This window comes from Scomber scombrus, chromosome 10, assembly GCF_963691925.1.
Source record: "Scomber scombrus chromosome 10, fScoSco1.1, whole genome shotgun sequence".
In the NCBI taxonomy this organism is placed as follows: Eukaryota; Metazoa; Chordata; class Actinopteri; order Scombriformes; family Scombridae; genus Scomber; species Scomber scombrus.
The window spans coordinates 25,701,821-25,716,128 of NC_084979.1; the positions used below are offsets into that span (position 1 = coordinate 25,701,821).

At 38.0% G+C, this 14,308-nt stretch overlaps 2 protein-coding genes across 2 annotated transcripts; both read left to right on the forward strand.

The window, feature by feature from the left end:
• The first annotated feature begins 184 nt into the window (after positions 1-184).
• Positions 185-3,113, forward strand: slc48a1a (solute carrier family 48 member 1a). The gene is made up of 3 exons (XM_062427236.1): positions 185-795; positions 1,430-1,597; positions 1,710-3,113. The coding sequence occupies exons 1-3, from the start codon at positions 666-668 to the stop codon at positions 1,844-1,846; spliced, it is 435 nt and encodes a 144-aa protein (XP_062283220.1). The 5' UTR covers positions 185-665; the 3' UTR covers positions 1,847-3,113.
• Positions 3,114-4,687: 1,574 nt separating this feature from the next.
• On the forward strand, positions 4,688-13,382 carry LOC133987704 (solute carrier family 26 member 9-like). The gene is made up of 19 exons (XM_062427149.1): positions 4,688-4,812; positions 5,030-5,169; positions 5,332-5,442; positions 5,597-5,772; positions 5,875-6,039; positions 6,139-6,291; positions 6,428-6,510; positions 6,613-6,760; positions 6,843-6,956; positions 7,089-7,166; positions 7,284-7,379; positions 7,478-7,584; positions 7,698-7,767; positions 7,858-7,950; positions 8,057-8,197; positions 9,833-10,084; positions 10,939-10,993; positions 11,345-11,481; positions 13,284-13,382. Exons 1-19 carry the CDS (start codon positions 4,688-4,690, stop codon positions 13,380-13,382), a joined length of 2,343 nt encoding a protein of 780 aa, XP_062283133.1.
• Positions 13,383-14,308: the final 926 nt, after the last annotated feature.

The window sequence follows — 14,308 nt, forward strand, 5'->3', positions numbered from 1 at the left end:
TAGCAGCGGCTCCAAGGTATAGAATAGCTATCCCTCTTTTCTCCACTAGAGGCGCTGTGTCAGAGAGCTGGAGGTTTCCTCTCTACAAAGATATCTCATGTACAAGTGATAGATGACTTTCCGGCAAGTTGTTAAACTAACACCCAAAATATTAGTTTTTTTACTGACAGAAACACACACGATTTTGTAATACTGGTGTTGTGTAACAGTTAAGCTCACGTAGAGATAAATAACACCGGGATAATTCAGACCTCTCCGATATGTTTCCACATCAGCTGAAGCCTCTTGCCTCCATGGTTGCATCATCTCGGTCATAATTTATCATCTTTGCGGTGCTTACCAGATAAACAGTCGGTGTTTTTTTGTTGCTGCTTTTTTTAAGCTAGAAATCTAAATTGTGTCGTCAGTGTTTGTGAGTTGGAGCAGGCACACCAAACAGCCGATTAATTTGCTATTTCGAAAGCTGGTTTTACTAACACTGAAGGGCGTCGTTCTCCTAGTTGTCCAGTCGAGGGGAAATATATGTTTTCGTTTGTCTGCTGTTTGTGTTAAGGATATTACATAATATGGTGCTAAGCTGGTGATGTAGCTTAGTCCCTGTTCTTAAAAAATACGCCTTTATCTCTTAACACCCATTACTAAAGTTACAGTAGTCGTATTTTACAATGGGGATCAGCAGGATATCCATTAGCATAGGATATGCTACCTTTGGCTCGCTGGTGGGACTCTCGGCTTTCTTGGTCTGGAATATTGCTTATAAACAACCATGGACAGCAGCCATGGGAGGCCTGTCGGGTATGTCAACACACCTTTACATTAACTGTGAATATTAATTAATGTTATGATGTGTAGCTTCTTTTTTTCCATATGATACTGTAGCATTTAATCTAAGGCTGCCTAATCCAAGTGCAGACAGGCCTTCACATGCAAACAACACCACAACATCATAAACATGTTTGTTCTGTGTTTGTTTATTTATGCTCAGTTTTGACACTTCTTTTTTTCTTTTTTCTTTTTTTTTTACAACAGTTTTATAAAGACTCACAATTACATTTGTATAATGTTTTGTTTCATGTTAGCTCGCTAAGTACTCCTAATAAAAGTCACACTTGTGCATATGACTAGATTTGTAGCTTATCCCCTACCTCAGCATGGCATTAGGGCATTGGTGAATGCCACTGACTTTTATCATGTATTTATTTAATATACTTTTAACTGTGATCTTGCATTTATTTGTATGCATTCTCTGCATTTAAATATAAGATAAAAAAGTTACTTCAGTGCCATATTATATACTTACCAACAGGATTACAGACCAATTGTCAGTATTACAGTCACTTTACAGTAAATATAGATTACTGTGAGTGTGGCATTTATTTTGCCACCTTACATACTTATTAAAAGTGTGTGTGCTTGTCTCTTTTGACAGGAGTGTTGGCGCTCTGGGCTCTTGTTACACACATCATGTACCTGCAGGACTACTGGCGTACCTGGCTCAAAGGCCTCAAGTTCTTCATCGCTGTCGGTGTCTTCTTCTCAGTTTTGGCTGTGGCTGCATTCATTACCTTCCTAACTCTTGCCATCACACAGAATCAATGTAATCATCCTTCTACTCCTACTTCTGCTACTTAATAGTGTTTTTTATGTGTCACAATGAAATATAATGCTGCTGCTGCAAGTAATAATTACCCTGCCTTTCTGTCCCACAGCTCCAACTGACCCAAGGAGCCTCTACCTCTCCTGTGTGTGGAGCTTCTTGACTCTTAAATGGTCCTTCCTCCTGGCCTTGTACTCGTACAGATACCGCCAGGAGTTTGCAGACATCAGCATCCTCAGCGATTTCTAGTCTGTACTGATTTTATAGACTTCGATGGACTTTGAGGGGTTTAGGCTGCCAGCAGGAGCTGGTCAAAGAGCTTTTGCAACAAAGAGGAGGAAAAGCAGACATGTATAGATTAAAAAGTCCTCTGACTTTTAACACATGGAGTTGCACTTGCTGCACTTGCTTAACAAGCTCTGTATTTGTATTGTAACCTGCTCTCCTACTTTTAATGACCCACATATTATATCCCTGTAAGTAGTCATGAGTCTAAATCTCAGAAGACTGGAACTGCTTTTGAAAAGTTTGTTCAAGGAAGAAAGGTGCGGGTGGTTTTCAGACAGGTTTTATCTTGGGATTGTTTAATCTTAAAACAACTAACAAACATCTGGAAATCCCCACCTTCATGATCATTTTTTAAAATGAAAGTGAAAATACTCGCCGAGCTGAAATCCTGTGAACCAAAACTAAAACCTTTTACCAGAAGCCACTCTGCTAATACTAGGCTGATGGTGTTCGTTGAAGTGCTTGATTGTTTTTTTTCTCCCCAAATGAGCTTTTACATAGTTGCAATTCTGAACCACAGAATACTCATATCTCTAGACAGTTGCTGTCTTAGTGTTCGCATAGTCACTCTGTTAGCTTCTTTCATTATCAGTGACGCAGTTTGAGGAAATATTTGAAAAAATTAAAACAGATTTAAGTAGTTGCACTCATTTAAACCCGTTTTTTAAAAAGAGAACATTTAATGTATATGGAGAAGATCCAAAGGATGAAAGTGTGCTCTATTTCTCCCTCTAATAGTCATACTTTTGTTTTCGTAAAAAGTGATTGAATTGTCTATCGTGCTTGAAGAAAAGGCAGTCCTGTGGAATTTGTGCTGTTCATTATTTGTTCCACCAGGTGGAGACTTGCTATGACTGTCAAGAGTCTGAAAATTGTTACATTCCTCTTTAAAGAAAAACACAAATGGATTTGATAAATATTTGCACTTTAGTCTTTGATATTGACGCCATTGTTTTGCACACTAATCTCAATACAATGGGGGAAAAAAATCATGTTCTCACCCTTTTTAATGTTGAAATACACTATTGATATGTATCATGTTTTAGCTGATATGATTTGTGGAAGTCAGGTTTAACTAGGCTTTGTAAGTGGTTTTGTTCCAGCTGTAGCTTATGTCGACCTTTTGCCATAAAACATGTTTAAATGTATTTTTGTTGACGAGAGAATGAAATTGAGGATGCTACATGTATATAGAAAGTGAACCCATTAAAGATACATTTATTGTTAATTACATCACTTTGTCTTCTTGGTCTACATCACACAAACACAGCAAAACTCTCATAAATAAGTCATTAAAGTGATTCCTCGGTGGTTCCCAGCAAGGCTGCATGTGCCAAAGTTGTTCAAAAGACAAAGATTTTCAGTTTGTTAAGCTCCACCCAGAAGGTGTAGAGGGTCCCTCTGTAGAGCGTTGCTTGATAAGCAATCAAACAAGTGGGCAATGCACACATCTGAGCTAAAGGCCTGCAGACGTGCTCCAACAATAAGGTACAGTGCCATTTTCTGACTTAAACTGAGTTGCTGTGATAACATTAACTAATACAGAGTCAGTACTTTTAAACAAATAATGCTGACATTGGAGTTTATGTGTTCAATTTTTGACCAGTTCAGAACTCAGTGTGAAAATATGTGATGTATTCTCAGCAGGTGTTCTTTTGTTACTGAAGTTACATCTTTATAACCACTTATTTGTTCTTGTGTCTGCTTTTTGCTATAGTTGCTACTAGACACCCTGTCTCACACTGAGGTACTAGTTTGATCATTTGGTCACTCGACAGTAAAATCCCTGTGTTTTTCACCTCTAGTATTATACTGTTGTTAATATAGATTTGATCTAAAATGTTGTATGTTGTAGATTTACATGAACAGTATTGTCAGTTTATTTTCTATTGCATCCAGACTTTACGACTACTGAGGACAAAGTGAACTTGTGTGTGTGCTGTTGTTTATCTGATGCTAGTCAAATATTTTAGCAGTCCACCTACCTGTTGGCTGATCCTTCATCCTCCAAGGTTAGATTAGGATCTTGAACTTGAAGTATAGTACCAGTCAAAAGTTTGGACACACCTTCCTATTCCCTTGAATGAGAAAGAGTCTCAAAACTTTTGACTGGTACTGTATGTCACTTTAATGTAAACAACACGTTCAACCTTTAAGATCCCCTTTTTTCCATGACTTGAAAAAAAAAAAGTCACATGGGCTTGAATTTAATATCAAGTTTTTGTTTTGTTTCAAGGTGAAACTTCAAATTTGCAGACTTGTTTCGAGGATGCTGTTGAACTAACAGGATATTGATTCTGCTCTGACTTGATCCTTCATCCTCCAAGGTTAGATTAGGACCTTGCACCCTTGCATTTGACGTGCAGTATTGGGCCATAGTTTGGATAAATCTTTCTATTCTCTTGTAGAAGCCAAAACGTTTGACTGGTGCTGTATGTCACACAAATGTAAAACAATAAGCGTAATCTTTAAGATCCCCTTGTTTCCATGACATAAAAAAAATCGCATGGGCTTGTAATTAATTTTAAAATCTTGCTTTGTATGAAGGTGAAACATCCAGTTTGCAGATTTGTTTTAAGTATTCTTTTGAAGTAAGATGATACTGATTCTGCCTTGACTTGATTAGCAGGTGTTTTAATATAAAATATGACAGTCATGACTTAAACTGATGGATACCTTTCCTCTGACTACTGTGTGAAGGCAAATCTTTTGTCATTTTATGTACATTTTATTCCTGAAATCGCAGCTTTAGGACAAGAGAGAATTATTTATGGCCTTAATATGTTTCAATATGCTATAGCCATGCATCAGGACCGCCCACGTTATGTGACTGACAGGCCGGCATATAACCTCTCAGACTTCGACAAGGAGTTTGACAAAAAGAGTCGACAGTTCCCAGTTGGAGAGAAAGTAAAGAAATTCTTCAGGTAAAGAATTACAATCTCGCCACACAGTCAACATGAACTACATGTCTTCCTATCACACAGAGTCTACCTTTGACAAGCTTTGTGTTGTGATCAAACAGCGGAGAACCTTGTAGCTATGACTCAATACAAAGCTTGAACATGTATTATGGACTTTCTCGAAAGGAACAACAAGAAAAACTGAGCTCTACAAAGACTTACTCTCTTTTGTTTCTGTCAGATGCTCTGCACCGAGATTGAAGGGCTTGTTATTTAGACATCTACCTGTACTGCGCTGGCTTCCCAAGTACAAAGTGAAAGAAAACCTGCTGTGCGATGTCATCAGCGGGGTCAGCGCCGGCACCATTCAGGTTCCCCAAGGTCAGCCAATCCTCTCCCCTCTCTCTCTGATGCTACTTTATATTACCCTCTGACTGATACTAGCTCCTGCAGTGTTGGCTCTGGTTTATTTGTATTCTGTATTTTTGCCAAATGTTAATATGATTTATTTGACAGTTAAATAAAGGTTTCTCTTCTTTCCAGGCATGGCGTTCGCCCTCCTGGCAAACCTCCCCCCTGTCAACGGTCTCTATTCCTCTTTCTTCCCTCTCATTCCATATTTTCTCATGGGCACTGCTCACCAGATGGTTCCAGGTAAATCAAAGTGATTTATCTACAGCGATTTTGTATGATGACAGTGATAAGTTGCCAGAGCTACACAGTGCAGATCAGCAGCACTGAGCTTGACTCTGCCCAGTTTGCAATATGGCAAAGAAAATAGATGTGATGTACTATTTGCTGTGTGCAGGTACTTTCGCTGTCCTCAGCATTATGGTGGGAATCGTGTGTCTTAGGCTGGCCCCAGAGACGGACTTCAGTCATTTCAATGCCACTCTTAATGCTACAGTAGTGGACACAGACAGGATGAATGGGGTTCGCCTGGACATTTCTGCAACCCTGGCCTGCCTCACTGCAATCATTCAGGTTCTCGTAGCACAAAATCTTAGTCTTTTCAAGTAAAATTTGAAAGAAATGTCTGTTTTATGACATTTTCTTGCTTTCTTGCCAATACTTATGTCTGTGCAGATTGGATTTGGGTTCATGCAGTTTGGGTTTGTAGCTATTTATCTGTCAGAATCCTTCATCAGAGGCTTCATGACGGCTGCAGGATTGCAGATCCTCATCTCAGTGCTCAAGTACATCTTTGGTATTAAAGTGCCCCCTTATAGTGGTCCACTGGCCGTCATATATGTAAGTAACCCTTTCATATTGTAATTAAAAAAACAACATAAAAAGAATTTGATAATATTGTTTGCCCATTAAATGTGTAACATTGATCCTTTGGTACAGACTCTTGTAGATATTATATGTGGCCTTCCTGATACCAACATAGCCTCGTTAGTATTTGCCCTGGTCAGCAGTGTGGTTCTGATTATCGTGAAGGAGCTGAGTGCCCACTATCGCCACAAGTTGCCCTTCCCTATACCTATGGAGATCATCATTGTAAGTGTCAGCAAAAAATAATAAAAAGGGCAAATTCTTTTATTTTTTCATTGTTTAATAGCTGTTACTTTTGTTGATTACTCCTGTCAACTAATGTACATGGTCAACACAAATGAATGATTCCTGTTCTAAACAGGTGGTGGCGGCCACAGCCATATCAGGCCCTCTGCATCTTCCTAAGCTCTATCATATGGACATAGTAGGAGAAATCCCTTTGGGGTAAAGCATACATCAGTGCACTGAGAATTGGTGGCTGCTTTATTCATTTAAATTACTCATGCAATGCATTTTTTAGTATTTAATTTAGTCTCTATTTTCCAGATTCCCAGTACCAGTCCTACCAACAGTGAGTCAGTGGGACGATATGTTGGGCACAGCTTTCTCCTTGGCAATAGTGGGGTATGTCATTAACTTGGCCATGGGCAGGACACTGGCAGCCAAGCATGGCTATGATGTGGATCCTAACCAGGTAGAAAACGACGTCTCTTTTGAAAGTTAAAAATATGTATTTTACTCTCTTTTGTAAACTTTGTGTGCATATTCTTGCACAGGAAATGTTGGCTCTTGGCTGCAGCAATTTCCTTGGGTCCTTTTTTAAGATCCATGTGATCTGCTGTGCCCTGTCTGTAACCCTGGCTGTTGACAGTGCTGGGGGAACGTCACAGGTGAGTGCTGTGTTACGTTTCCAAGTTACTTTAACTGTAACTGAGATCCAGTCGTGCGTGTAATGTCATGAAGAAAATAAAAGAAAACCTCAAACTGATAACTGCTGCACCTCTGTTGCTGCCCTCTCATAGATTGCCAGTCTATGTGTGATGCTGGTTGTCATGGTTACCATGCTGGCACTGGGAGCCTTCCTGAAACCACTGCCCAAAGTAGGTGGACAAACATGCATGCAACTAGCACCTTGAAAAATTATACAAAACATTTAAGTATATGTAATAGAAAAATCTAGGTATGATTAATAACATATATTGTCTTTGTTTCTCTAGTCAGTGCTCGGAGCCTTGATTGCCGTCAACCTGAAGAACACTCTGCTGCAGCTATCTGATCCCTATTACTTATGGAAAAAGAGCAAATTGGACTGTGTATGTCAAAGCCATGCCTTGGAGAGCAATATTGCAGCACATTATAATGTCTTTTGTCCATATTCTATTCCCTTATTTTATTATACTTTCTCTTCCAGTGTGTGTGGGTTGTGTCATTCTTGGCCACATTCTTTCTTAGCTTGCCTTATGGAGTTGCTATAGGAGTGGCCTTTTCTATCCTGGTTGTGATATTCAAGACACAATTGTAAGTAAAATCCATGTAGAACGTTTCTATTGGGAACAAAAAAAAAGACAATGCAGCAGAGTTGTAAGGTATAAATTAATATATTACTCATTATAATAATGTGTCCCACATAGTCGCAATGGTTCGGAAATGGTTCAGATCATGGAAACAGATATCTACAAAAACCCCAAGGTCTACAGCAAGGTATGAAAACTAAAACCTTTTTGTGTATTTTTCTCATTACACCTAAAATGAAAGGGAACTCCATCTCATTATTTTGTAATAACTCCACAGGTTAAATCAATTACAGGTGTGAAAATAGTGAACTACTGCTCACCACTTTACTTTGCGAATGCCGAAATATTTCGCCAGAAGGTCATCAAAAAGGTACCGTGAACAAATGACCTCTTCTATCACCACTCAAGATTATCCAGGTGTGAATGAATGTTTTCATGTGCCGTGCGAGTGTTTACACAGTGGCATTTGTGTCTAGACCGGGCTGGACCCTGGCAAACTAATCCTGGCCAGGCGGAAGTTCTTAGAGAAAGAACAGAAGGAAAAAGCGAAAGAGGAGAAGAAGGACAAGGAGACAAGGAGGAGGAAACCCAGCTCTTTGTTTAACATGAAGTCTCAGGTGGGATCAAGGGTAGACATTAATTTACAGGCTCTTAACTATGTAATCATGTGAAGAAATTACTGAAAATGAATACAGAATAAAAAGGTTTGGCTGATGACTGATATAATAAGTGGTATATAGCCCAAACAGGTTCAAAGTAAGACAAGCTGTTTATCGTGTATAGGCTACTAGAGGAACTTAAAATAATTGGTAGTTTTTAGCATTTAAACCATTTATTGTCTTTTAAAAACAAGTTGTTAGCAGGTAATACTGTATGTTTTGTGGCTTTATGTTAATGTCCTACCTTCCTGTATTCTGTTTCTTTATGAACTATTATGTCAACAATCAGCACAGATTCTGTAATTAAAAAAAACAAACCCATTTTAATATTTTTTCTACCACTATTTTAACCTGAAAATCATAAACAAGTGAAACATAATTAAAGAACTGAGTAATGGCAATAACACTTGGCCACTTGCAACCTGTGCGTTTAAGTCTAAAACAAAGACTTAATTGTGTTTTACAGAAATCATAGCATAGTTAAACAACAACATCACCAACAAAAACAGTAATTATGATGATATGTTTGGTACCTATACCCTGTCTTCTTATAATATATACATAAAATGTACTTATTTCAAAGAAAAGTGGCAAGCTACACTCAATAGATCATGGGAAAGTAATACAGTGAAATTTCATATTTCTTATTTACCATGTCCTTATTTATGTTGAATTTACACATCTGTTACAAAAAAAAGATGCACATTACATTTTACAGGCTGTGGAAAGGTAACTATGGGTTAACTATGGTAATTTTACTAGCAGTTGCCACAGCAATCATTTGTTTTGGGGAAATATCTATTGTGGTGACTACCACACCTCTTGGTTTATTATAAGGTGAGGAATGTGGAAATGACAAAGATGTTGGTTTAATACAGTAAGAGTAGGCTACTTGGCTACATTACAGGGACTGTGGTCGCTACATATTATTGAGCAACAACAACAACAATGACATGCTGAATATTAAAATGAAGCCATACAACTAAGGGGATTACCTGTTGAAAACTTGTCCAACAAGGTATTCAAATGGTTAATCCTCAGCAATTACCAATAATTATGTCAGGTCCTCCAGTACAATATACACTGTTGCCCATAAAGTTGGAATAATTTTGTTTTCAGACACAATCCTCTGTTTATTCCTATTTAAATTTTCATTGTGATATGTTTGGAAGAGATTGATTAATACATTTTTGAGAAGATATACACTTTATCTGTCAAGAATGAATCACATTGTCACAATCATTTAATTGAAAGAGGTAAAAAATATTTTATTCCAACTTTATGGGCGACAGTTTGTTTGACCCCATACCTGTGAGGACTTTGTATACCACTTATTAACAATTACCATAAAACTACTAGTCAAACCAAAACCCTGCTTCAATTTTACTCAATAATTACCTGATAATTTACAGTAATATCCAGTCAACAACAACTTGCCATTCCATCAATTTCACTTCATCAATTTCTTCACATTAGAAACATAGTTAACCTGTGAATAAAAGGATCACCCATAATTATAATGTCAATATTTCCTGTAAATTTAACTTGTGACCTTTTCTGTAAACTTTCGTTATGTATTTCCTCTGAATCTAGACCATATCACAGCTTGAACTGCAAAATGACTTTGATATGAACGATGGCAGTGCCAACAAAACTGAACCTCCCACCAGCTATGTCAACTTCCACTGTAGTGACACTGAGTTGGGCAAGCAGGCACCTGACCAAGAGCCACCCAGCCCCACTGCTGTCACACTGGAGTCCCAGCCCGTGCCCTTCCACACCCTCATCCTGGACCTGGCAGGGGTTTGCTTCATAGACCTTATGAGCATCAAAGTATTGACAAAGGTTATAAGCTTATTTACAGTACTTTTAGATTGCTGTTGAAACAATTTATTCGATCTTGAACTTTGTTAGATTCTATTTGTACATATATAGGACACCTAAATGAATAAATATATAAAACCATTTTACAGGGCTCCTTATAAGCATCAATATGTTCTTTTAGAAAAGTTAACATTGAATTATGATTATGATTAATAACAAACAAGAACTTGTTTTCTCAAGACCACCAGAGTGGTAAGTCAGCAAGTGAAAAGCAGCATTTCTCTGGTTATCTAAGAAAGAAAGACAGAGATACTGTTCCAGATAAAAAAGCTAAAACTGACACACTACACAACATTTATAGGCTATAATTTAGGCTAGGCTATGTTTTCTTGTTTCATTCTCCTCATTTTAATCATTTTGAGTGACAGGTGTAAGCTAATAGAAAGATGAGGGAAAACCCACATACCAGCTTCATCGGCTAATGTTAGCTGGCATTAACATTAGCCAAGCTGCTATCTTGAAATAATTTAAACCAAATAAATAGTAATAAAAAAACAACAACTTCAAACTGAGAGAAGAAAAAAACGTGGGGAGCCATTTCATAACTACTATAAGATACTTACCATATGCTACTTACAATTGGCTTGACATTTTCAGTTTGGATAAATGTCAGAATTGGCTATATAATGGTTAGCTTCAACAACTAAGACATTTTATACTGAAACCTTTTTTGACTAGGGTTTATTTGATTTCAATTTTAATCCAAGCGTTTCCTATTGACCCTTTAGGTGTATATGAGAGAATTGGGTGTATATATTCACAGTTTTTTCCCAACATGTCCATTAACAGTCTTCTTTCCTTAATTTCTCACACAGATGAACTCAAGCTACACAATGCTGGGCATTAAACTATACTTGGCTAATGTTCAAGGTAAAATATTGACTTTAGTGCATTTTACACGTGTTGGGCATCGTAAACAGTTGGCATGGCAACAGAGACCTAGTCATTCACACAACACTGAGTCCATAAGGTCTGTGGAGGATGCTGGGAGAATGATAATACATATAGAGTCATATTATGTGTTCATTTTTCATTTTCCAGTGAGACATAATGGTAATCCACTGTTCTTTATTATGATTGATTTTCTTTAAGGCTGAAATAAGTGTTTTTTTCTTGGCAAACAGTATTATCACTGTATTTCTCCTTAAATACAACATGAGCATCTGGTAAAATAACTGTGTACATGCTCTTGTGTGATATTTGTTGTCTTGCCGCCTGCAGCCCAGGTGTATGAGGAACTGGAAACTGGAGGAGCTTTTGATGACGGCAATATTGCCCGCAGCAATCTCTTCCTCTCTGTCCACGATGCTGTTCTGTTTGCTCAGCAGACCTCTGGAGAGAGGGGAGTGGCCGCAAAGGTAGGCCCCACTGTTTAAAATAATGTTATCATACAGATCCTTTTCTTAACATCACATACAAACCTGCTGTTTAAAGGTTTTAAGGTCAGGGATATAGGGAGAGATTAAGAGGAGTAGAAAGGCAAGATTTACTTTCTGAGTAATAAATTCCTTTTTTTACCACAGCTTTTGTCACCCTGTTTGGTTCAAGAAGGGTGAACAGAAATATTATACAGTTTTTTGTGACACAGTAAACAACCAACACAAAAAGGTCATTATGTGTATTTCATGCTGTGTGTCTGACTTTTGTCTTTTTGTCTTTTTTTATTCTGCTTATTCACTGCCTAATGAGCATGGGCAACTTTTTCAGGCATCTGAGAGGATAGACAGTGTCTTCAATAGGAGTTTGTAACAATTAATAGGGTAAACTGACCATCTTTAATTAATAAGATGAATACATTAAAAAAAGATAGATTCACACTTTTACAAGTCTGTTTTAAAACAATAGACAGGTTCCTATCGGTTTAACTTTCTGTAATCATTCCTCCTGTCCATATGGACATTACAAGGTCCCTTTAAATGCATTTGCAATGCAAATAATAGGGGATTAAATACAAAGTATTCTTTCTGTGTAAAAACAGACTTTAGTTGAGGCAGTTGATGAGCCTTCAGCAATCTGAGTTAGTCAAATCAATTCAATATCTATCCTAATTACAGTCTTTTCTTTTGTATTTTTAAATATTCCCTTTTGAGTTACTATCCTTCCACAGCAACTCAGAGCAGACACACTGTGGGTAAACATAAAGAGGGGATTGTGTACTAAGAAGGCTGTTACTTTGGAGGATCCTCACTTAATTTAATAAACTCAGACTGCTGAAGCTCCATACAGCTTAGCCTCAAGTATGTTTGACAGCTTTAATAAATACACTTTAAACTTCAGCTTCAGTAAATAAAAAATGTTAGGAAAGTATCTCTGTATGGTCAGTATGAACAGGAGGAAGGATTGCAACAAGTAAAAAACATTTAAAGGGATAGTTCAGATTTTTTGAAGTGGGGTTGTATGAGGTAGTTATCCATAGTCCGAGAATTATCTGCAGTAGATTTGGGTTGGCACCGACCCCCAGTTTGGAGAAGCAGACAGCTGTTAGGGTCAGAAAGTGCTGCTGTGGCATGCATAGGAATGTCAAGTTGTATGGTTGAGAGAATGTGGTGCCAAAGAAAAAGGCTGTCTAATGGCAAAGCAAAGCACTGAAAATATTCTAAATATAGGATACACTTAAAGTGATTTTTTTAAGTGGGCCTTTTTTAAAATAGATTTTTTCATTTTGCTGCTGGCCCCATCCACAGCAGTGCATTGCTTAGCTTCAGTGCCGGTACTCCTATGTGCTTTTAACCAAACTGGCAGGATGCTACTCCAATTCTACAGCAGATAATTCACTGACTGTGGATGAGTACGTCATACAACACCACTTCAAAAATCTGAACTATCCCTTTAAAAGCACAAATGGACACCTGACTATTGTTTTAAATGTCTAATTTGCATGCGACTTTAAGGCATGTTATGTATGTGTCGCCAATATCAAATGGGAAATAAAGCTGCACTTTCAAATTTGGTGGATACTCTATCCTCGAGGACATGATTATTTTAAAGCTCACTTTAGAGTTGCCTTACCAATGGACTGCTTCTAACATCTTGCAGACAAAACAGAAAGTTCTCTACTAACACTGTCTTTATTATATAGGGATCATGTCAGTGTTAATAATAACATCACATTGTGTACATGCATGTTTGACTCTATGTGCATTCACTTTGTTGGCTGCAGGAAGAGATAGCAAGGCAGGAACTCGCCTTCAACATTAATGAGGAGAAGGATCTGGAACAGGTGCACACCAGTTTACCTTTACAATCTAATACAAAATGACAAGTTTTCTTACTTACCTGTATTCATCATGAAGCTATTCATACATATCTAAGAGTAGTTTTACTTTTACAGGAAATGTTTTGAACGGCAGCTGTTGAAGTGAAGACGGGCAGAAGACACATGCCGAAGATACAAACAATAATCTTCAGTGTCATTGTAATTTAGTGAAATATATTGTAGTAAAAAATGGCTTGATATTGAATCTCTTTGCTAACTATCAATTATCCAAATGCATGTTTTACTTTGTGTTTGAGCACAGTAATCAGTACTTGACTCCACTGACAGGGGGTGTTACATACCAGCACAAACGACCCCAACAACAAGTCAGAAGTGAGTAGATAATGAGGGTAACTCTGAGGCCGTTTGCCCACCCCTCACAATAACTGTGAAGTGAACCTGCTGACTGCGCAGTCATACAGAAGTGGTCCTGTAATTAACTGAGAGTGTGCATGGCCACAGCTGTGAGGTACAGCCAGCTGAGCAGTCTGGCTATCTCCCTGTGGAGGCAAGACACTGAGATAGGCTAAACGCAAATGAAAGGAGGAATACGCAGCATCAGCAGTTTCATAGCTTTGTTTTCATGCAAACTCTATTAACGACCAGTGTTTCAATCATTTTCCATGAGGCAGAATAAAGCTACAACAACCAAAATAACAACTCTAATTGTTTCAAGTTGTACGTGACTGTGACAAAGGAAATATGTGGGCCAACTGACTTGTGTGAATTGTAGCAGGTGCTTAAAGGCCTGCGGTGTCTAGCCTAGCAGCAGGCTGACAGTCGTGTTGTTATGCCTGTGATGCATGAATGGATTTATGATGCTATTAAGAAATCATCCTAAGGTATTCTGGCACACATCTGCTCCTCTGCTCTCCTTCCTCTCTGCAGCAATTTGGCACCACAAGTGATTACAAGGTTTCTATGGCCAT